At 38.2% G+C, this 24,223-nt stretch overlaps 1 protein-coding gene across 3 annotated transcripts in view; it reads left to right on the forward strand.

The window, feature by feature from the left end:
- PCDH11X (protocadherin 11 X-linked) overlaps positions 1-24,223 on the forward strand; it is an 804,948-nt gene that overhangs the window by 390,838 nt on the left and 389,887 nt on the right. For all 3 annotated transcript variants that reach the window (XM_078363016.1, XM_003735778.6, XM_054251183.2), the window contains exon 4: positions 502-582. In XM_078363016.1, coding sequence (XP_078219142.1) covers positions 502-582 — 81 coding nt within the window. The remainder of the gene's footprint in view (positions 1-501; positions 583-24,223) is intronic.

Consider the following 24,223-nt stretch of genomic DNA (forward strand, 5'->3'; position numbering starts at 1 on the left):
GTGGCACAATCATAGCTCAGTGCAGACTCCTAAATGCCCAGCTCAAGTCATCTTCCCACCTTGGCCTCCCAAAGCACTGCTACAGGTATCATTTAAATTGTTCTCTGCAATTGCATTCATATGTTTAAAGAAATTTCCACTCTTTTTTTCTCTCTCTCTTTTTTAACTCTAGTATCTAGAGCTATGTGTGGAGTATTGTTAACCCTCAACAACCATTTGTTACATAAATAAACTATGATGTCAGGGCCCAAAGTGTCTCCCGCCGGAGGTCATGGCACTCGCAAAGGCGAGGTCATCAGTTCAAGGCTAACCTGAGCAACCTCATAAGCTCAAACTGATTGGCAAAAAAATAAAATAAAATAAAAAACTATGATGTCTAAAAAGAGATAATTTACCTAGGCACTATTTTAGCTACCTGTAGGCAATGTTTACATGAAATGTACTATGTATTTTACTTTTAACAAACAGCTTAAAATACTTCTATTTTATTCCCTTCTAAAGCCAATGAAGGAAGTTGTGAGATCTTGCACCCCCATGAAAGAGTCTACAATTGTGGAGATCTGGACTCATCCCCAACTACAGGTATGAAAAAAGCACTTATGATTTTTCCTCCCTCTTCCTTTTGAATGATTTTTATAAATGTATAAGGAATACTCTTAAGCAGTGTATACAGTGTGTATTCCCTGACATTTCTTCAGGTGATTTTGTGCTGGACTCAAAATTTACAGTTGAAACTATGGCAGTATATATCTATCTTTGTAGTGTGATTTGATAATAATAGTGGAAGTTACTTGTTGGATCAGGTAAAAGTGTTCCTCTAAAAGCATCTTCTAAATGTTTATTCTGCTGATGTTTAAGTGTAGTTTTGTAATCATAGATTGAAAAAAATAAAATTGCTGTTTTATAATATGACTTAAATTACAGTTTTAGCACAATATAGCATAATTTGCTTTTTATGTTAATTAGGCAAACTTCAGTAAAACTTCACTGAAACAAATTTTTTTTGGGGATAATGTTAGCAGAAGTAAATATGATAGATCTGCAGCAAACTCTTCCCTTGGAGGGAAGAATTTATCTGAGGAACGTAAGGTTGAGTGAGAGACCAATGCAAGTTTTAAAGTAGGAGTATAGTTCATTAAAACGTTTCAGAGCAAGAATGAAAGGAAGCATAGTGCACTTGGTAAAGAGCCAAGTGGGCAATTTGAGAAATTAAGTGCCCTGTTTGACTCTTAACTTGGGGTTTTTATACATTGGCATGGTTCCAAGGTTTGTGTGTCTTCTCCTTTGATTTCTTGTTGGGTGTTGGGCTATCCACATGCACAGTGGCCTGGCAGCACTTGGGAGGGACCGCATATGCAGTGTGTTTACTGAAGTTGTGCACATGCTCATTTGAGGCATTTTTTCCTTACCAGTTGAGTGTTCCTAGAGGAAGGGGATACATTAAGTAAATTCTACCATTTTGCCTCTTAGTGTGCATGCTTGAGCCCTCTCACCCAACTCCCGAGTTCTTGTTAGGAAGCTGCTGATCACCAGCTTCAGGTGTTTTCTATCTTTGGGAGACTGCCGTTCCTTGCCTCTGCTGCAACCAATTATTATTTTAGGGAGATAGTTTAATGACAGCCTGGCCATCACCTGATGGTCACCTGACATTCCTGGGTTGGGGGAGTCTTCTGCCCTGCTCATGTCTGTATAGCTACCTACTCTAACAAAACCAGTCTGAATTTGTTTGTAAAATCAAGTCATAAGGTATATTTGTAAAGCAACCACTTTTAGTTATTTTGGTCAGGACAGTTCAAAATGTGACCAAAAATTAAATTCAAGTTTCTGCTCCTAGTATAGGTTTTTAAGGGGATTGAAAAAAAAAGGGTTAGAAGGCCAATGTCCAGACATTTATATGTTATTTGGTATTCTATCGATGGTTATCATACTGTTGTTAATAAGGTCCTAATTCTGACTCCTTGGGTGTTAAATTAATATCCATTAATTGCCTTCTACCTAGTTATTTTCAAATGCCTTCTAGTATAGGATAAATTCAGACAATGTAAATATATAAATATGAATCTAGACTATTTGATAAATAACCCAAATGGAATAGAAAGTGGATCATGTTAGTTTATTATTTATTAATTCATGTGTGCATCTGAAATTCATGGAAGCCACGTGTTCTACAATAATAACATCCTACAATATTTCACAGAGTTAATTTATGCTCTTTGCAAAGACTTTCAGAATTAATTTATGCACTGTGAGAAGACATGATTAATATTATAATGGTAAATCCCAACCCAGGATCCTGTGCAAATTGTCACAAGTTTTAAGTTATTCCGGCCTGAATTAGTGAAGTTTTGCCAAATTTGAAACTGTCGTAACCTCCCGATGGGTTCTTGTTTCCTGCTGCCTAGACAGAGTGAATTTATCAAGACAGGAGAATTACAATAGAGAAAAAGTTTAATTCACACAGAGCCAGCTGTACAGGAGACTAGAGCTTTATTATAACTCAAAAACTCAGGAGAGAATGGAGGTTTTTAAGGATAATTTGGGTGGTAGGTGGTCAGAAAATGGGGAGTGCTGATTGGTTGGGTCTGAGATGAAATCATGGGTGGTGTTGAAGCTGTCTTCTTTTGCTGAGTTAGTTCCTAGGTGGGGGGTCACAAGACCAGATAAGCCAATTTACCAATCTGGATGGTACCAGTTGATCCATTAAGTGCGGGGTCTCAAAATACCTCAAGCATTGATCTTAGGTTTTACAAAAGAGATGTTACTTGTAAACCACAGTTTCTAATCTTGTGGCTAATTCGTTAGTCCTGCAAAGGCAGTTTAGGCCCCAGACAAGAAGGTAGATAGTTTTGGGAAAGGGCTATGTATTAGTCTGCTCTTATACTGATAGGAAGAAATACCTCAGACTGGGTATTTATAAAGAAAGGAAGTTTAATTGACTCACAGTTCCGCATGGCTGGGAAGGCCTCAGAAAACTTAAAATCATTGCGGAATTCACCTCTTCACAGGGCTACAGAAGAGACACTGAGTGCCAAGAAAAAGAGGAAGCCCCTTATAAAAACATGGGATCTTGTGAGAACTCACTAACTATCATGAGAACAGCATGAGGGGAACTACCACCATGATTCAATTATCTCTACCTGGTCCCACCCTTGACATGTGGGGATTATTACAATTCCAAGAGAGATATGGGTAGGAACACAGAACCAAACCACATCATTCCACTGCTGGCCCCTCCAAAATCTCATTTTCTCACATTTCAAGACACAGTCACATCCTCCTAACAGTCTCCCAAAGTCTTAACTCATTCCAGCATTAACCCAAAAGTCCAAGCCCAAAGTTTCATCCAAGACAAGGCAAGTCCCGTCCTCCTATGAGCTTGTAAAACCAAAAGCAAGTTAGTTACTTCCTAGGTACAGTCAGGATACAGGCATTGGGTGAATACACCCATGCCAAATGGGAGAAATTGGCCAGAACAAAGGAGTTACAGGTCCCATGCAAGTCAAAATCCAGTAGGGCAGTCATTAAATCTTTTTTTTTTCTTTTAAAAAAACAAGTTTATTAAGGTATAATTGATATACGAAAACTGCACATATTTAATGTATACAATTTGATGAGTTCAGACATACGCATACCCCTGGAAGCCGTCACCACAATGGACTTATTTTTTTATTTTTATTTTTTTTATTGCATTTTAAGTTTTGGGGTACATGTGCAGAACATGCAAGACAGTTGCATAGGTACACACATGGCAGTGTGTTTTGCTGCCTTCCTCCCCTTCACCCACATTTGGCATTTCTCCCCAGGCTATCCCTCCCCAGCCCCCCCCTCCCAGCTTTCCCTCCCCTATTCCCCCCAATAGACCCCGCTGTGTAGTACTCCCTTCCCTGTGTCCATGTGGTCTCCGAAAAAGATCTCCTTTGAATCTACATTTCACGCCCAGGTCAGGCTGATGCAAGAGGTAGACTCCCACAGCCTTGGGCAGCTCTGCCCCTATGTCTTTGCAGGATACAGCCTCCCTCTCAGTTGCTTTCACAAGCTGGCACTGAGTATCTATGGTTTTTTTAGGTACACAGTACAAGCTGTTGGATGATCTACCATTCTGGGGTCTGGAGGATGGTGGCCCTCTTCTCACAGCTCCACTAGGCAGTGCCCAAGTGGGGACTCTGTGTGGAGGCTCCAATTTCACATTTCTCTTCTGCACTGCCTTAGCAGAGGTTCTCTATGAGGGCTCTGCCCCTGCAGCAGTCTTCTTCCTGCACACCAGGTATGTCCATACATACTGAGAAATCTAGGTGGAGGTTCCCAGACCTCAATTCTTGACTTCTGTGCACCCTCAGGCCCACACCACATGTAAGCCACCAAGGGTTGGGGCTTGCACACTCTGAAGCAATGACCTGTGCTATATGTTGGGCCCTTTTAGCCATGACTGGAACTGAAGCACCTGGGACATGTCACCATGTCCTGAGGCTGCACAGAGCAGGAAGGCCCTTCACCCAGCCCATAAAATCATTTTTTCTATCCTAGGTCTCTGGTCTTGTGATAGAAGGGGCTGTCATGAAGGTCTCTAACATGTCCTAGAGACATTTTTCCCATTGTCTTAGTGATAAACATTTGGCTCCTCATTACTTATGCAGCAGGCTTGAATTTCTCCCTAGAAAATTAGTTTTTCTTTTCTATCACATCGGCAGGCTTAAATTTTCCAAAATTTTATGCTCTGCTTCCTTTTGAACTCTTTGTCACTTAGAAATGTCTTATGCCAGATACCATAATCATCTTTCTCAAGTTCAAAGTTCCACAGATGTCTATGGCAAGAGCAAAATCTCACCATTCTTTTTGCTAAAACATCAGAGTGACTGCTACGCCAGTTCCCAAAGTTCCTCATCTCCATCTGAGACCACCTCAGCCTGTACTTCATTGTCCATGTCACTATCAGCATTTGTCCATGTCACTATCAGCATTTTGGTCAAAGCCATTCAACATGTCTCTAGCACGTTCTAAACTTTCTCATATTTTCCTGTCTTTATCTGAACCATTGAAATTGTTCCAACCTCTGCTTATTACCCAGTTCCAAAGTCGCTTCCACATTTAAGGATATCATTATATCAGCACCCCACTCCCTCAGTATCAGTATTAATCTGTCTCGTGCTACTATAAAGAAATAAATTTGTAAATAGAAAAGTTTTAGTTGACTCACAATTCCCTATGGCTGGGGGGTGGGGAGGGTTTCAGGAAACTTATAATCATGGTGGAAGCCACCTGGAGGAAGGAGAGAAAGTGAGTGCTGGACAAAGGAGGAATCCCCTTATAAAACTATGAGATCTCATGAGAACTCAATATCATGAGAACAGAATGGGGTAAACTGCCCCCATGATTTAATTATTTCCATCTAGTCCTACCCTTGACACATGGGGATTATTGCAACTCAAAGTGAGATTTGGGTAGGGACACAGAGCCAAATTTTATCAGGCTATTATTGTCTTTGTTTCAAAGTTAAACAGTAAACTAAGTTCCTCCTACAGTGAAGCCTATGCCCAGGAATGAACAAGGACAGCTTGACGGTTAAAAGCAAAATGGAATCATTTAGGTCCAGTCTCTTTCACTGTGATCATTTTCTTAGTTACAATTTTTGCAAAGTTGGTTTTGCTATGACTTTCAAGTCATACTCTGCTGATTCAGTCTCAAGAAAATTGGTGAGAATGTAGAATACAAGGTGAACATACCATAATAACCCCACCTATATCTGTATCCAAAAGGCACCTAAGAATTATACTATCAGTTTATTGAATGTTTGATTAAGAAACCATTGCAGTGGTCTTCAGAATAGAAGTATTGAAGAAAAGCACACAATTTCAAATAGGCACCTTAAAATTAAAACATTTGACTGGTAGGTATGACATCAGGCATCACTGGGATAAATAGAAGTCAGATTGAATTAGACCTTATAATACTTTTCCTCAATGAATAAGAAGATGCTAAATCAGTGACCTTTTTTTTTTTTTTGAGAATGAGTTTCACTCTTGTCACCCAGGCTAGAGTACAATGACATGATCTCAGCAGGCTGCAACCTCTGCCTCCTGGGTTCAAGCAATTCTCCTGCCTCAGCTTCCCAAGTAGCTGGGATTAGAGGTGCCTGCCATCATGCCCAGCTAATTATTGTATTTTTAGTTGAGATGGTATTTCACGATGTTGGCCAGGCTGGTCTCGAACTCCTGACCTCAGTTGATCTACCCATCTTGGCCTCCCAAAGTGCTGGAATTACAGGCATGAGCTACTGCACCCAGGCATAAATCAATGGCTTTCTTAATCTAAGCAATTAGTTATTTCTGACTATATTCTAGCAAATGGAGTGCCATATAATTAACTCTACTAATTTACCAATTACCAATTTTTTTTTTTGTCTGTTAACAAAGACAAAATCTTGTTATTGACACTTATTTCTTATATACGGGGCACTTTTCTCTTGAAGATCTTTTTAAAATTATCTGATAGCACCAGGAGCAGTGGCTCACATCTGTAATCCCAGCACTTTCGGAGACTGAGGCAGGCAGATTGCCTGAGATCAAGAGTTCTAGACTGGTCTACAGTGAAATTTAGAAGTTAAATTATTTCTGTTCCTTCACTGAAATTCTTAATACTTTGATAATGCCACATTTAACAATTTAGATGCCAATTAATTAATATTCATGATACAGATAGTGATTTTGAGTGTTTGTTTATTTTTATTTTTTGAGATGGAGTCTCCCACTGTTGACCTGGCCAGAGTGCAATGGCTCACTGCAGTCTCTGCCTTCTGGGTTCAAGCGATTCTCTGGCCTCAGCCTCCTGAGTAGCTGGGGATTACAGGTGCCCACCACCACGCCCAGCTATTTATTTGTATTTTTAGTAGAGACGGGATTTCACTATGTTGGCCAGGCTGGTTTCGAACTCCTGACCTTGTTACCCACCAGCCTTGGCCTCCCAAAGTACTGGGATTACAGGTATGAGCCACTGCACCTGGCCTATTTTTTTTTTACTTGGCAAATGCTATAGTGGTATGCCATAAAACAGAATGGATGCTAGCTGAAAAGCCCACTATTCGACTAATTAATGTGGGAATTGTGAAATTGTGGGCCAGTTTATTCTTTGAGTAAAGAATATCAAATGAGAGTGTCCATATCCTTATCAGAATAATTACCATTTTTGTTAGTATCTGTAAAGATATTTTGATACATAACTGGAGTACATATATTGAAGTTGTAAATTAGGTTTTCAGAAATTAATCTTAGCTTTAATCAACTTCAGAAGATAAATCAAATCACCCTGAGAACATTTTTAATTTCTAGGGGCCAAGGGGATCAAAAACATTCAATGTAGCAAATATGCTAGCAGCTGTGCAATACTTAGAGCAAATAGAGAGGTACTCAAAAATGGCAGTCGATCAGTTTTGCACGTGCTGTATATATATGCCAGTTAGCGTGGAATTCTTATTTTTTTGTAATGTGGCATTTTATGATGATTTGATATTTTCCCCTTCCACAGTAAATTCATCCTTTACCTTCCCTGCCCCTGATTCATGGCAATTATAATGCTTCATGACTTAGCAAGTCTAAAACTGAATGATGTTCTGTCAAAAAATTGAAACAAAATAAAACTGGGGTCTATTTACTAGGGCTTTTTCTTGCTTTTCTATGACTTTGAATAGCAATTGCCCTGCTTGTTAAAAAATTATTCCACAAAGATGACATTCTAATTATGAATTTAGACAATAACTTGGGTACCATGGTACTTCATTAAATACAATATTTTGTAATCACATCTTATATTCATTGAGAAGTAAGTAGTTTGAACTAATAGCAGTAGACAACTGCTACAGAATATATGGGACTGGAGAATGGACCTATTGTTTGACTTTAATTTTTCGAATATCAATGGCCACAGCTTATGACTCATGTCTCCTATAAAAAACATTACTTACTTCTGGCACACGGAGGACATAAAATAGTGCAATGTGAAATGATACAAGATAAATAAAGAAATTAGAAAGAATGATCACTTTGGAAAGATGATGGAAGCTAAATTTCATAAAACTTATTTCTTGTCTGGGCATGGTGGCTCATGCCTATAATTCTAGCACTCTGGGAAGCTGAGGCAGGTGGATTATGAGGTCAGGAGATCAAGACCAGCCGGGCCAAGATGGTGAAACCCCATCTTTACTAAAAATACAAAAATTGGCTGGGTGTGGTGGCAGGCACCTGTAATCTCAGTTACTCAAGAGGCTGAGGCAGGAGAATCGCTTGAACCCAGGCAGCAGAGGCCGCAGAGAGCCGAGATTGTGCCACTGAACTCCAGCCTGGGTGATAGAGTGAGACTCTGTCTCAAAAAAAAAAAACATTTATTTTAAAAATTTATATAAATTTACTCTATATTAGGCAATCTCCTAAGTGGTTAAAACACTAACTCATCTAATTTTCATTATAAACCTGTGACTGTTATTAAAACTATTATTTTTTGTTTTCCATATTTTATAGATGAGGAATTTGGGGAATAGAAAGATGCTAGTAAGTACCAAAGACAAAATGCAAAGTCCCTCGGTCTGGCTTCAAAGCTCATTTTCCTGACCATTCTGTTACAGTTTCTCACCAAGAATGAAAAGTAAGAACTGAAGGTGGTCCCTGAAACAAATGTGTATGTATATGTGTGTGTGTGTGTATATATATATATATATATATATATATATATATATATATATATATATATCTTAAAGAAGGCTCCTTCTGGTGTTAGACCAGTATAGGTTTCTATTCAGGTAGAAGAACACCTGCATATATTTGCATATGAAAAAGTAAGATAATCCTTTATGATGCTGGAGTGAAAAGGAAAAAACAATTAGATACACAGACCATACAAAATATAAGGTGTTGAAACAACCCCTGCAATGCAATTTTTAGAAATGGTATATTTATTAATCTGTTCTCACACTGTTATAAGGAACTACTTAGGACTGGGTATTTTATAAACAAAAAAGTTTAATTGACTCACAGTTCTGCAGGCTATATGAAAGGCATGGCTGTGGAAGCCTCAGGAAATTTACAGTCACGGCAGAAGGTGAAGAGTAAGCCAGCCCATCTTACATGCTGTGAGTATTAGAAAGAGAGAGTCAAGGAGGAAGTCCTATGCACTTTCAAACAACCAGATCTTGTGAGAACTCACTCACTATCATGAGAATGTCAAGGGGGATATCTGCCCGTATTCACCTTCTGCCAGGTCCCTCCCCCAACCCTGGGGATTATAATTAAACATGAGATTTGGGTGAGGACACAGAGCCAAACCATATCACTTCGCCCTTGATCCCTCCCAAATCTCATGTATTTCTCAGATTTCAAAACACAATCATGCCTTCCCAGTAGGCCCCCAAATTTTTAACTCATTCCAGCATTAACTAAAAATTCGAAGTACAAAGTCTCATCTGAGACAAGGCAATTTAATTTTATTAACCTGTAAAATCTATTAGCCTTTAAAGTTTTTTTAAATGTTAGTTATGTCCAAGATACAATAACAGTACAGGCATTGGGTAAATCCAACAATTCTAAAGGGGAGAAAATGGCAAAAACAAATTGGCTACAGGCCCTATGCAAATCCAAAACCCAAATGGGCAGTTATTGCATTCTAAAGCTGCAAAATACTTTCTGTTTTACTGTGTATTATATCCAGGCCACACTGATGCAAGGGATGGGCTCCCAATTTCTTGGGCATTCCCCCAACTCCTGCAGCTTTGCAGTGTGCAGCTTTGCAGTATACAGCCTTTTTGGCTGCTTTCATGGGCTGGCAATGAGTGGCTGTGGCTTTTCTAGGTGCACAGGGCAAACTGTCAGTGGATCTGCCATTCTGGGGTCTGGAAAACAGTAGCCCTCTTCTCACAGCTCCACTAGGCAGTACCCTAGTGGGGACTCTGTGTGGGAGCTCCAACCCCACATATCCCCTCTGTACTGCCCTAGTAGAGGTTCTTCATGAGGGCTTCATCACATGCAGCAGATGTCTGCCTGGATCTTTAGGTTTTTCCATACATCCTCTGAAATCTAGGCAGAGGCTCCTAAGCCTCAACTCTTGCCCTCAGGCTCAATACCATGTGGAAACTGCCAAGGCTTGGGGCTTGCACCCTCTGAAGCAAGGACTCAAGCAGTACCTTGGCCTCTTTTAGCCATAGCTGGAGCTGGAACAGCTGGGTCACAGGGCACCATGTCGTGAGGCTGCACAGAGCAGCAGGGTCCTGGGCATGGCTCATGAAACCATTTTTATCTCCTAGGCCTTCAGGCCTGTAATGAGAGGGACTTCCATGATGGTATCTGAAATGCCTTTGAGGCATTTTTCCCCTTTATCTTAGCTGTCAACATTTGGCTTCTCTTTACATATACAAATTTGTGCAACCAGCTTGAATTCCTCCACAGAAAATGGCCTTTCTACCACATGGCCGGGCTGCAAATTTTTTAAACTTTTATGCTCTGCTTCCCTTTCAAATATGAGTTACAGTTTCAGGTCACTTCCTTGTTTATGCAAATGAACATAGGCTTTTAGAATCAGCTAGGTCACATCTTGAACACTATACTTAGAAATTTCTTCAACAGATACTGTAAATCATGTCCCTTAAGTTCAAAGTTCACTAGATCCCTTGAGCAGGGACACAATGCTACCAGTCTCTTTGATAAAGCATAGCAAGAGTGTCCTTTACACCATTACCCAGTAAGTTCCTCATCTTCATCTGAGACCACCTCAGCCTGGACTTTATTGTCCATATAACTATCCACACTTTGGTCAACAATTTAACAAGTCTCTAGGAAGAGAAACAACAATTTAACAAGTCTCTAGGAAGTTCTAAATTTTCCCTCATCTTCCTGTCTTCTTCTGAGCCCTCCAAACCATTGCAACCTCTGCCAATTACTCAGTTTCAAAGTCACTTCCACATTTTCAGGTATCTTTATAGCAATGCCCAACTTCTCTGGTACCAGTTTTCTGTATGAGTTTATTCTCATACTGCTATCAAGACATACCAGAGGCTGGGTAATTTATATAGAAAAGAGGTTTAATCATATCATGGTTCTTTTTGTGGACTGTACAGGCTTCTGTTTCTGAAGAGGCCTCAGGAAATTTACAATCATGGCAGAAAGTGAATGGGAAGCCAGTACATCTTCACATGGTGGGAGCAGAAGGAAGAGAGTAAAGGGGGAAGTCCTACATACTTACAAACAACCAGGTAGCCTCACAACTCACTCACTATCATGAGAAGAGCAAGGGGGAAATCTGCCACCATGATCCAATTACTTCCCACCAGGTCCCTCCCTCAACATTGGGGATTACAATTCAACATGAGATTTTGGTGGGGACACAGACGCAAATCCTATCAGTAAACTACTGTGATAATCTTTAATGAAAATATTTCTGGAGTTTGAGAGGGACTAATGAAGAGTGATAGGATATGAGAAATAGCAGTATTGAAGAATGACCTTCTCATCCTGGAATAGTGCTAATAGGATCACTAATTTAATATGTTAGCAGAAAAATTTACTTGATGAAGGAACTGCTACATTAATATTTTACCACACCACAATTAAGAAATCCATAGAAATTTGGCTAATCAGTTTTCATAAAATAAAATTAGCTCTTATATATAACGCTTTCATATTCCAAATGGTCTGTAATTTCTGACAGAATGAGTCACACGCATTTGAGGGTTTTGTTTGTTTGCTTGTTTTCTTTGAGATGGAGTTTCACTCCTGTTGCCTAGGCTGGAGTGCAATGGCACAGTCTTGGCTCAGTACAACCTCTGTCTCCCGGGTTCAAGTGATTCTCCTGCCTCAGGCTCCTGAGTTGCTGGGATTACAGGCATCTACCTCCATGCCTGGCTAATTTTGTAGTTTTTTACTAAAGACGGAATATCTCCATGTTGGTCAGTCTGGTCTTCAACTCCCAATCTTAGGTGATCTGCCCACGTAGGCCTACCAAAGTGCTACAATTAAAGGCATGAGCCACCACGCCCAGCCTGAGTTGTTTTTGTTATTGTTGTTTATAAACAAAATACCCCAAAGGGAGATTGAGATGCTCAGGTTAAAGGTCAACACTAGTGTCTTTACTTCTTTTCCAAGGAAAACTACCTTTCTAGACTACACATAATTGATTCTTTAATTGTTAGATGCTTGGGTAACATTTTGTATTGATTTCAGTTTGTGTCTATGTGGGGCCACTGGCAATGCTTTTTTTTTTTTTTTTGAGACAAAGTCTTGGTTTCTCACCTAGGCTGAAGTGGAGTGGCACAATCTCAGCTCACTGCAACCTCCACCTCCCAGGGTCAAGCAATTCTCCTACATTAGGCTCCCACGTAGCTGACATTGCATGTACACAGCACCACGCACCACTCATTTTTTTATTTTTAGTAGAGATGGGATTTCACCATGTTGACCAGGCTGGTCTCAAACTACTAGCCTCAAGTAATCTACCCACCTCAGCCTCCCAAAGTACTGGGATTACAGGCGTGAGGCACCATGCTTGGCCCTTGGGATGCTCTTTTATTAGCCACAGACGTATCTTGAAAAACATTCACTATTCACTGGGGTCACGAAACAATAGAAAGTTTTCTAAGGTGCACATTACCATTAACTTCCTTTATTTGTAAGCTACGATTTCACAGCAGTTGATATTTTTGATACTTTTAAGATACACACACTTAAAAAAAGAGTTTTTGAATCACATACTTCATAGTTTAATGTTTTCCTCAAAGCACAACGCACTTATCTTTGGCTTGAAGTTCAGGATGTGTTTCTTTGGTTTGATTTCTTTAAGTTGTATGGAAAACATGTATGTTCTTTAGAAACGTAAGTTAACTATTATGGAAAAATCTGAGGTCAGAATTCTTTCAAAGCTTAATCTGGGAACTTTTGGGAGTAATTCTCATCTTCAAGAATTATGCTGTGGAAGGCCTTAAGTGCCGAGACAACTGCTCTAAAGTAATACTTTCAATTTATTCAGCCCTTATAACAGCTTTATTGTTGTATAGTTATTAATTCTTCAGTTGAGGAAACTGAGGCTCAGAGAGATTAAATAATGTACCTGAAGTTGCACAGTTTGCAAGTGTTTGATAGAGGGAGTCAAACATAAATATTCTGATTCTAAAGTCCATGCTGTTTGTCCAATCATGCACTGTCTCCTATTCTTATATTTATACATAATGGCTCCTCCGTGAACATGTATCCCAGGTGCAACCTGACATCCCACGATTCTCATGGCATGTTAATGAATCTTAGCAACAGAACAGATGAGTGTCATGTCCATAGAAAAAAGGCTTATGAGCTCCCACAGCAGATGAATGCACAGCATAACCGATGGGAACCATTCTTCTGGAGCTCTTGGACCACAAAATATTGGCATCCAACTTAGAAAAAAAGTTGCTAACTGTGCTTTTTATATCCACCAGTTATTAGGCTTTGGAAAATTATAGAAATTAAGCATAGATTATAGAAATTATAAATTATAGAAATTAAGCACGATTCAATATAATAAATGAATAAAATACGGAGTCTCAGTTTTCAAATATAAGGAAGTAATCAAGAGTGAATGCACATTTTTTTATCAGATGAATCATTTGTTTACATAGAGTTTTGGATTATGACTCACCAGCCTGTGCATGAGTCTTCTCGCAATGTCTAGCACCCAAGCAAAACAAATTGCATTTGTATTAACAGAAGTAACCTTGTTGATGACACTGAAACCAAACTGCTAAAAGCTTATCACTTGGTTTGTCATGAGGACTCATAAGTAAAGCACATTGAGAGTGAAATGGAGGCCACTTGAGAGCAAAATTAACACCAGGAATAGGTAAGGCCAGAGCTGGGGGCCTCATTTGGAGTGAAGGTATGACCCTCAAAGAAGCGTTGCCAGCAGGGCACATTCAAAGGCGCAAGAGGGAATTTGACAAATTTGGACAAACTTTCAGAAGCCAAAAGTCCCGATCTGAAGGGAAACATTCTGAAGCAAAAAGCATGTGATCAGTGATGATACTCATGGTTAGGCAACCTCATTATTTGGTTCTCTGTGTAGTAAGAATGCAGCCAGTGACTATCCCATTAACTACAGACAGAGCCTGGGACAAGTGACAAATAATTTGAATTTGTTTCCATATCTGTAACTTGGGGATATTTATATCTTTCTTATAGAACTGCCATGAAGGTTAGTACAATAAAGTCTCTAAAGTGAGCATATAGAAGTTGTTCAATAACCAGATAACCAATTTTGTTTTTCCCCTCTAATACCATCTGAAAATTGGAAGGAAAAACGGGAACCAGGGAAACATTGCCATGTGAAATTGGTTTAGCAAACGTGGACATGTAGGTTTCCATGGCCACACTAGCATATTAAATTCTTTACCTAGTGAGACTGGGCCTGTTAAAGTACTGCTAGGAGGCCAGGTATGGTGGATCACACCTGTAATCTCAGTAATTTGGGAAGCCAAGGCGGGTGAATCGTTTGAGCCCAGGAGTTTGAGACCAGCATGGGCAACATGGTAAAACTTCATTACTACTAAAATACAAAAAAATGCCAGGTGTGCTAGCATATGCCTATAGTCCCAGCTACTTGGGAGGCTGAGATGGAAGAATCACCTGAGCTCTGGAAGTGGAGTCTGCAGTAAGCAGAGAGCCTGCCACTGCACTCCAGCATGGGCAATGGAAGGGAGATCCCGACTGGCAGATTGGTTTTGGCCCGAGGCAAAGCTGGCTCTCACCTCAAGCAGTTGAGCAGTCTGAGAACCTTCAGAAGTGTCTGCAGTGGAAGGCTAGATAAAGACCAGAGACATTATATGTCATTGTCTCTTTGTTGATTTTGGCAGGAGTTATTGTGAAGGAAACAAAAACTCCATTGATTCAAGTTTGTGTATCACTGTATCTGATCAGCATAAAGTTATATGCTAAAAATACTTCACTTCGACTAATCTAGAACTATTATAAGCAAATAAAAGAGATTGTCTTTAAAGAAACACCACTGAGTTTGCTCAGATCTGTAGTAGCAAATACTAGTTACTTTAAAACCTTTGCTGATATAATCTAGAGCTAAATTAAAAAATAATAAAAATACAAGTGAACTTTTTCACAGTCACTTTTATGGGTCTATTGTATGACCATTGGATCAATTGTTGACTTCCAGCATAATTTCAGAGCAAAACATTTTCTTCAATATATGTATATTTTTCTGAGACAGAGTTTTGCTCTTGTCGCCCAGGCTGGAGTGAAATCATGATCTCAGCTCACTGCAACCTCTGTCTCCTGGGTTCAAGAGATACTCTTGCCTCAGCCTCCTGAGCAGCTGAGATTATAGGTGCAAGCCACCACACTCAGCTAATTTTTGTATTTTTAATAGAGACAGGGTTTCACTATGTTGGCCAGGCTGCTCTTGAACTCCTGATCTTAGGTGAGCCACTCTCCTCCACTTCCCAAAGTGCTGGGACTACAGGCGTGAGCCACTGTGCCCGGCCTCTTCAATAGATTTTTTTAAAGGATCATACAATGGCAGGGAGCTCCTTGGCGTGATGTGAAAATATTTTGTATCACAATTTTGGAAGATTACTCAATCTAAATATTGAATGTATCATTTCAGGACTTGTTTCTTAGAAACTGTTTCACAGGTAGTAATGTCAGATTGCCCTATTTATATGTTAGTGCCCAAATGTAAAGAGAAACAATAGAACAATTTAGCAAGTTTCATGCCTTTGAGATTTTAAAGATTGTTCTGTTTTGTTTTATTTTATTTTACTTTGTAATAGATAGTTCTCCCCTGCTGTTGTTTCCTGCTGCAATTTCCTATTAGCATACATTGTAGAGCATCCTGATCTCTCTAGAGTTGCTGGCTCTTTTCTATGAAGTAGAACTCCTTTTATTGTTGTTGTTGTTATTGACATAAAGTTGTTGCAAATAGGGTAGGACAGCTGAAGACTTTCCAACTTTCCACTCATTGATACTCTCACCAGGTTTCTGCAACGATTTTTGGCCCGGTTTAATTTATCATAGAAAAAATTAACCAGAGTGAGTTTCCATATGTATTTCATCTGCACAGGCTTTATACCAAGGCGGCAAAACAGATCACATGGACTATTGCGGTCAGACTCCACATCCTTTTCCCTCTCCTTGATTTCCCCTTGGTTCATTCTTAAAGAGTGCTCATAGTTTTCATTCTAAATTCCAGCCCTGATTTATGGATCATCTTAGTTTCAAGTCTTCTGTCATCTCCCATTGTTCACTGAAAGAAATGTAAGTTACTTTCATGCCTATCCATGTTTTGGCTTACACCTTTCTTTCTGGTCTTGTCATCTGCTAATTTTGTTTTTTATTTCTTTATTTTTAGAGACAGGGTTTTGCTCTGTTGCTCAGGCTGGAGTGCGGCAGTGTAAACATAGCTCCCTGCAGCCTCCAGTTCCTGGGCTCAAGTGATCCTGCCACCTTAGCCTCTGTAGTTGCTGGGATTACAGGCATGAGCCACACACATGCCTAATTTTGAAATGCATACGTATGTTCCAAACAGGATTCTTTGCTCTTTCTTTAATTAATCCCTTGTATTCATTCCTACCTACTTATTTGTATATATTTCTCTTTTGCCAGACAATGCTGTTTCTTTATGTGCTTAACCACTATCTACTTACTCATCTTTAAAGGCGCCCACCTGGATTTTAGCTCTCCATTCTTTAAACTTCACTAACACTGTGTCTATTCCTCTCAAGATTTTCTCACACACAAATTTACATTGCAAGTATCTATGCCTGTGTCATATTCCCCCAGTGCAATGAAGGTTCTTAAGAGCAGATAAGATTTTTAACTCATGACTCCACACCTAGCGTAGTACCCTGTACTCGGTGTTCTTCAGTGCCAGGTACAACCATCTTCTCTCACCTTAAGCAACTGGTATCTACCAACACTATAACACTATTTTTTAAAATTAAGAGGCAATACATTATGTCAGATAAGAACTTGTGCTTTGCGATCAGACAATTTGGGATTTAAATACCAACGTTGCTACTGACTCACTATGTAATTTTCACCAAACTATTTAATAGCTCTGAGTTTTATTTCCCCCATTTGCCGTGACAATAATATTTAGATTTATTTAATCAGAAATTATTGTGGGTCCTATTACATAACCTATATAAAGCACTTAGTATAATTTCTAGCACATTGTAAATATTCAATAAATGTAACTTACACCATATATACATATGGTATATGTACATATTCCATGTATTACATAAATGGGAACCTGCTTGCAAGAAATAAATGCTAAGATTACAAATGCTAAGGTTACAAGTTTAGTGATCTGCCTCAGCTCTTTAATGCACACATTATATGTATTATGAGGGGTATCATCCAGAACCTCTTTGGCCATTTACCTTTGTGTGTAGAAGAAATTTCTATAAGGGAGTGTCTTAACTACTCTGATGTAAGGAGTAAGAACTGTAACTCCTCTAACTCCTACTCTCAACTTTCTTCCCCCATTGACAATATAGGTCATTCAGATGAAGTATCTCATTTAGGCATATTGAGAGTTAAGGCAAAATGAATGTTCGGTTATATAGCTGTGCTGACTCTTTGAGGCAGTGATGCTTATTTAGGATGATGCCACTGAAGGCAACACTGGGGAAATTTTACCAGCAGACCGTGTCTTCTTGATCCCTTAAGGAGATGATAGTAGAGAATGTTTATGGGAGAAATTCAACTTTTTTTAATGCAGATGTTTTTGATCCTTGAAAGTGTTCAACATACGCATTTTGTTAAATTAAATTAAATTTGGCCTGAGGATGCCTCCTTAACTTGAGTTTCTACATAACAAATTGCAACTTAACTGAGTATGTAAACAAATGGAAAGCCTAGCTTAGGTGTATTTTCAGCCAATAACAGCCTGTCAACTGACAAGATTATGTTTGTATAAGGCCAAGGCTGAGCAGTAACCAATTGAGCTGTGTCTGTACCTCACTTCTGTTTTCTGTGTCTCATTTCTGTTTTCTGTCAATAAATGCTGCCTGCCCACCTTGTGAGGTAGAACTCTCTGAACTTCTGCTGATTATGAGTGTTGCCCAATTCTCGAATCATTCATTCCTTAATTAAATTCTGTTACATTTAATTTGTCTGAAGCTTTTTTTAAAACAACTTAGAAAATGATTGCAAGAAAAACAACTATAGCAACCTCTTAAAATTTACCCTGAATCACTGAACATGCACGCTAGGTACCACTTACCTTTGCTGTGTCTAAAATGATTATCTTTTGTCAAATTGTGTGTGTTGTGAGAATTCAGTGGGTGTCCTCCACCAGAAAAATTGCTCTTCTTTCTTCTTTCCCTTGCATCACCTCTGCGTGTTTGACACTGCTGTTAGTATGTAGCATAGAAACATATTGGGCTTCTGTTGCTATTTTTTCTATTGCAACAGCTATTAAAAAGGCTGCTGTTAGCTTAAAGGGGAGTTTTACAATATGTCAAATACTTATTTTTTCTTTTAATAATCTAATAAAAATGTCTGTTTGAGTTAGCTCTTCTAAGGCAATATAATTTATACCTGTACAAAACACATTTTGCTCTAAATGTGGTAAATAAATTATTTTTGCCATATGTCCCACTTCCCCTGCTGGTTTAATATTTTTCAGAATAAGCTATTTGTAGTATTTTATCCCTTACTTTAGTTTGCCTTAACACAATAATTCAAAAAACAAAACCACTTACTGAGTGGTTAGATTGTGCCAAGTCCTGAGGAAATAAACTGGAAATATAATCATGAAAAAGAAGATAATAATAATAATAAAGGCCTTGACTTCTAGTTGCTCATAGTTTATTAAGAAAGAGTATTTTTTTCAACCAGCAATTATAAAAGATGGAAAGAAACGGGTGCAAAATTTAGAATTATTAACATGCTCTGTCCATGCAAAAGGAGTGATTACATTAGACTGGGACTGGAGATCAGAAAAGAATTCTGGTTGGTAAAGGCACTGGAGCTAAAATTCACATATTAGAATGGTGAAGATGGGGTTAAGAACAAAGACATGAGATTTTGCAAAGTTAAAAAAATAAATAAACCACGGTACTTAACAGACCCTCAAGCAACAGTAATAGTTACTGTTTTCTAAGCTCACAAAAGTGGTCAGTGGCAGGGTCAGAAACCAGATCTTCTGGCTTAAGTGAGAATTTACTTTGTATATTTTTCTCTCTTTTTTTTTGAGACGGAGTCTCACACTGTCACCCAGGCTGTAGTGCAGTAGCACGATCTCTGCTCGGCTCACTGCAATCTCTTACTCCTGGTTTCAAGCAATTCTCCTGCCTCAGTCTCCCGAGTAGCTGGGACAACATGCATTGCACCAACATGCCCATCTAAGTTTTTCGTATTTTTTGTAGATATGGGGTTTCACCATGGTGACCAGGATGGTCTCAATCTCTGCATCTCATGACCCACCCACCTCGGCCTCCCAAAGTGCAGGGATTACAGGCATGAGCCCCCACGCCCTGACTATTTTTCTCTTTTTAAGCAAAGTATGTCCTAATCAACAGAGGTGCCTCAATATCTGCAGGAAGAGCCTTAAATTGAAATAGATCAATTTTTGATAGAATTTCATCATCCTTAGAATTTTTATTTTGGGGAATAAATATGAGAAAAAAACATTAACAATCAGAACTATTCTTGATCATCACATTATTTGAATGCAAAATTCAGACTACTACAAAATAATCTTTGGGTAATATTGAAATACACAAACACAATTTGTACCCTTATGTAGGGACAGAAAGGGGATGATCCCTTTCCTCCCCATCCTAAGTGTCTTGGCCGGCACCCCAATAACAAAAGACAGTTTAAAAAAAGAAAAGCATAATAAATTTATTTGATTATATCTTTCTGTTAAATGGTAGCCTTCAGAATGAAGATTCAAAGATGTAGGGGAAAATATCCATTTCTATGCTTAGGTTCAATGAAGAATGGACAGCTATGGAGAACTGTCATTAGGTAAAAAGGATATACTTTAATGTTAATAGATTGAATAGAGAAATTTAGCAAGGCCTGTCTGTTCAAATTCTTCTTGTCCTGTCTACACTATTTTCTTTTCTCTTAGGTATGGAGCTGACTGTCCCTGGAATGGGGTGTTATGACCTATAATCAAACAAGGTAGTTCAGAGAATTTCTTTACGGCCAGTTCTTACTGGAACTGGAATTCCAATATTAGTTCCTACTGGCCATAAAGAAAAGCAGGAGAAAATTACAGTAATATTAAACTGCTTAAAGAAAAGCAGGAAACCGTAATATTTTTAGGTTTAATGACTGGCTTTGGGGAAGGGATTTTGGTTACTTTGGCCTCCTTTGGAGAAGAGGGATTACAGTCTCTATGGGTAGTCTAGCCTTAGGGAGAATGATGCTGAGAGACAGGAGAAGCCCAGAGAAAGATTTTGCTTTTGAGGCTGCATCTGGAGGCTTTCAGTATATGCTATTATTTTTTGAGCCCCAATGCTTACAATTTTTTGATTCTGAGCTTTAATCATGGAAGAGCATAAAAAGTTTTAGAGAGAAAGAGACCAAAGCAGATGGACTCTCAAGTGGCTTGTTTAGTGTTTATTTTTTTTTAATTAATCCTTAGAAGAAATTTTGAAGCAGATAAGGAAATACCTACATTAGTTTTTACTGTAACTATAATTTCAGGGCACATTTACTTTTATTAATTAACAGGTAAAGTATATATTCTGAGCATTAGCAAGTTTGCCATTCATCATATACATCACTGTCTTGTAACTCACACGCTGTGACCCACCTGTCATAGAAACTTTCCTCCAAGGAGTGCATTTATAACGTCTGCATCTGAATTTCACTCCTTGCCTTTCCCTGAGCTTTCTTTCACCTCTTATATTTCATTGAGAAATATAAAAGCTGATCTCCACATTGATCCTATAAAATATGCTTGTTTTAACTCCCTTTTTCTGTTTGTTTGTTTGTTTGTTCCTGGCATTGCTTAGTGTGTCAAGATCTATAAACTTAATGCAAATTTCAATACATTCAAGTCATTAATATCCACCCAAGTTTATTTTAATTTTAGAAATACATTTTCTAAGATTGATGGGACAGTGTTCCTGGTTATGCCTAATGATCCTAAAGCTGTTGGGTTTCCTGGCAAATATTAGTCATCTATTTTCTTGAAGTTTTCATCTAAGAAATATGTGTCTTTTGTTCATGCAGATAAAATCTCCTTGTAATTAGTCTGTTTTATCACCCAAACTAACATTTCTGCAGCCCTTTACAAAATAATATCTATAATTCAATTTGTTATATTTCTGTTTCTGTTTTCCTTGATGACAGAAACTGACTGGTAAGTTTTTGTGGGTTTTAATGGGTTGCATGTTTGTTTTTATAATTTCATAGGTACTATAGTATCATAGATACTATAATGTAGTTAGTATAAAGATATAGTAGGAGCCTATAGAAAAATTCTGCAAACCATTAAAATTTAGGAAATTAAACAATCACATCTATTTAATAATGAACATGAGGAACACTGCTCTATCAAAAATGAAAAACAGTTATATATTTTAATGAAAAAGATTGTGTCTTTGAAAGTGAAACATGCATGCAATAAGTAGCAATAATAAGACAATTAAGATTAACAATAAAATAGAAACAGACAGCTAAAACTGTGTTATACCTATTACTGAAAGATCATCAATTCCTTCACCTTTCTATTTTTGTGCTCATAATGTTGAAGGGAAGGTAGTCTTACCAACAATACAGCCAAAATGTATTGATCTGCATTTTTGTTTTTGGATGTCTACTAGTTAGTTGGACATTGAAACTTGTGTTAAAACACCTGACAGATTGAATTCTATTACGCTGGACTAGTCAAGCAATAAATGTATACTAATTAATTGAAAGATTTAGTGATCTAAAAAAAGATAGTAATGTTTTCCATGTTCTCTGACATATACTTAGGGAGTACTTTAAGTCCTGATGAGGCAGAGAAAATGAGTGCTTAAATTTTAGAGATTAAGACCACAGCGTATCCTTAAGTTCTGCCCATGCCATGCCATCTGCATTCACATTTTTCAGTAAGAATTCTGTATTTGTTTTCTCTCCTTTGAATTCAGCTTCTCTTTTGGGAGGCAGTAGAATATACTTGATGCTTTAAAGGCATGGGCTTTGGAAACAGTTAAACCTGGGTTTCAGTCTTAGTTTAGTCCTCCTTACTAATTATACAACAATGCGTAAACTAGTTAATTTCTCTAAGTCTCAGTTTTCTCATTGGTGAAACACAGATGATACTACCATACCTGCTGCATACGGCTTTTGGAAAGATTGAGTTCATTAATGTACGTGAAGTAATTAAGTCAATGCTAAGCCATAGCCAAAGCAATAAAAGAGCAGTTGTTATTATTACTTTAAAATTTTTTTTGACATGAAAGAAAGGACATTATCTAGGCCACTTACACTATTTATCTTCAAACAGTAGCAAAACTTCTTTTCTCCCACTGAAAGGTGGTGATTAACTTTTTCATTATGATAGACCTTGTCTTTTCTTATAGACATAACACCCAAAATAATCATATTTTGAGGTGTGCATTGTACAGGCTAAGGGATGCATAGATATTCAAACACCACTAATTTGCTCTAACAAACCTATATCTTAGATTGGGAGAAAAGACTCACGTTAAAAATCACAAATCTTGGCTAGGCATGGTGGCTCATGCCTGTAATCCCAGCACTTTGGGAGGCTGAGGTGGGCAAATCATCTAAGATCAGGAGTTCGAGACCAGCCTGGCCAACATGGTGAAACCCTGTCTCCACTAAAAATACAAATAATTAGCTGGGTATGGTGGTGTGCTCCTGTAATCCCAGCTACTCATGAGGCTGAGGCAAGAGAATCGCTTGAACCCAGGAGGCCAAGGTTGCAGTGAGCTGAGATTGCACCATTGCATTTCAGTTTGGGCAACCAGAGTGAAACTTCATCTCAAAAAAAAAATCACAAATCTCCTTTTAATTAAGTACTAAATTATGCACTGCAGACTTTAGGTACCCTAAGAGTTTAAGACCAGAGAGAATGATGTGGTCTATAGTACTCAGTAAACACTTTAGAAGACGTGAGATTTGAGTTGGGCCTTTAGAAATAGGTGTGACTTGGATGGGAGAAAAAGAATAGGAAGAATATTTTATTGGGCTGTTAAGTGGGAAAATTGTCAACAGCATGAGTAGAGGCATAGCAGGGAAAACAAAAATGGCATTTAAGGGGGTAGGAGTATCAATTAAATAATGACAACATGCGGTAGTCATGAGGTCTCCCCTCATTTTGCCAAGGTCTCATCTTTCTCCTTAGACAGTTCATGAAGATGACTGAGTGATGGATTTGCTTGACACAGAAGAATTTAAATTTGTTTTCATCCCTGCTAAGTGATTCTAAAATATAAATGCTAATGCCTAGAGAGTTGAGCTTTCAACTTACTGTGTGATTCCATAAGGGAACCATTAATAATGCCAGAATGCATTAACAGCCTAGAGAGAAGAAAAACTCTAGACTTGAAACTTTTATGACAGCACCTGAAATAAATTAGCTAATATCAAAAGAGTGGCAAAGGTGACACGAGTTTTTTCTGGGAATAATTATAACTTTTCCAATTTTATATTGTCATTAGGCATTCAGGCTATTGACAAGTCTAAAATAAGATTTTAATATTTATCCTGGATAAAATGAAATCAAAACACTGAAGGAGACTTGTAAGTAAACTTATTTACTTCTGGAAACATGAACAAAGTTTCCAAGAAGCCTAGTTCATGATATTGTTAGTGGGAGAACTTATGTAATTTTGGCTTACAATCTCACTTTTTTGAAAAATAGTTTTCTGGCAAAAAGGCCCCTAATAAAACCAAATGCCTACCTAGATGCGGTTCAGAATACCTTATAAAATGCATTAAAATAATTTTCAAGTTTAGAAACCCAGAAATGTGGATGACTTTTTATTGCTTTGATCTAATGGACTGTGGCTTATAGTGGGTAATTAAAATCAATGGAGGGCAATCACTAGAAATTTGGATAATATTACAGTGAGATAATATTCCATCTTTGTATGGCAAGAATCTCATATCCTGAAATGCATTTGTACTAAAAATATTGAAAAGTTTTTTTTAGTATAAGGAAATTTGTTTTAGAAAAATATCAACATGCAGAATATATAAGCTCTTTTCTTCATGTAATTTGTATAGCAGAT

The sequence above is a fragment of the Callithrix jacchus genome, chromosome X (genome assembly GCF_049354715.1).
Source record: "Callithrix jacchus isolate 240 chromosome X, calJac240_pri, whole genome shotgun sequence".
Taxonomy (NCBI): domain Eukaryota; kingdom Metazoa; phylum Chordata; class Mammalia; order Primates; family Cebidae; genus Callithrix; species Callithrix jacchus.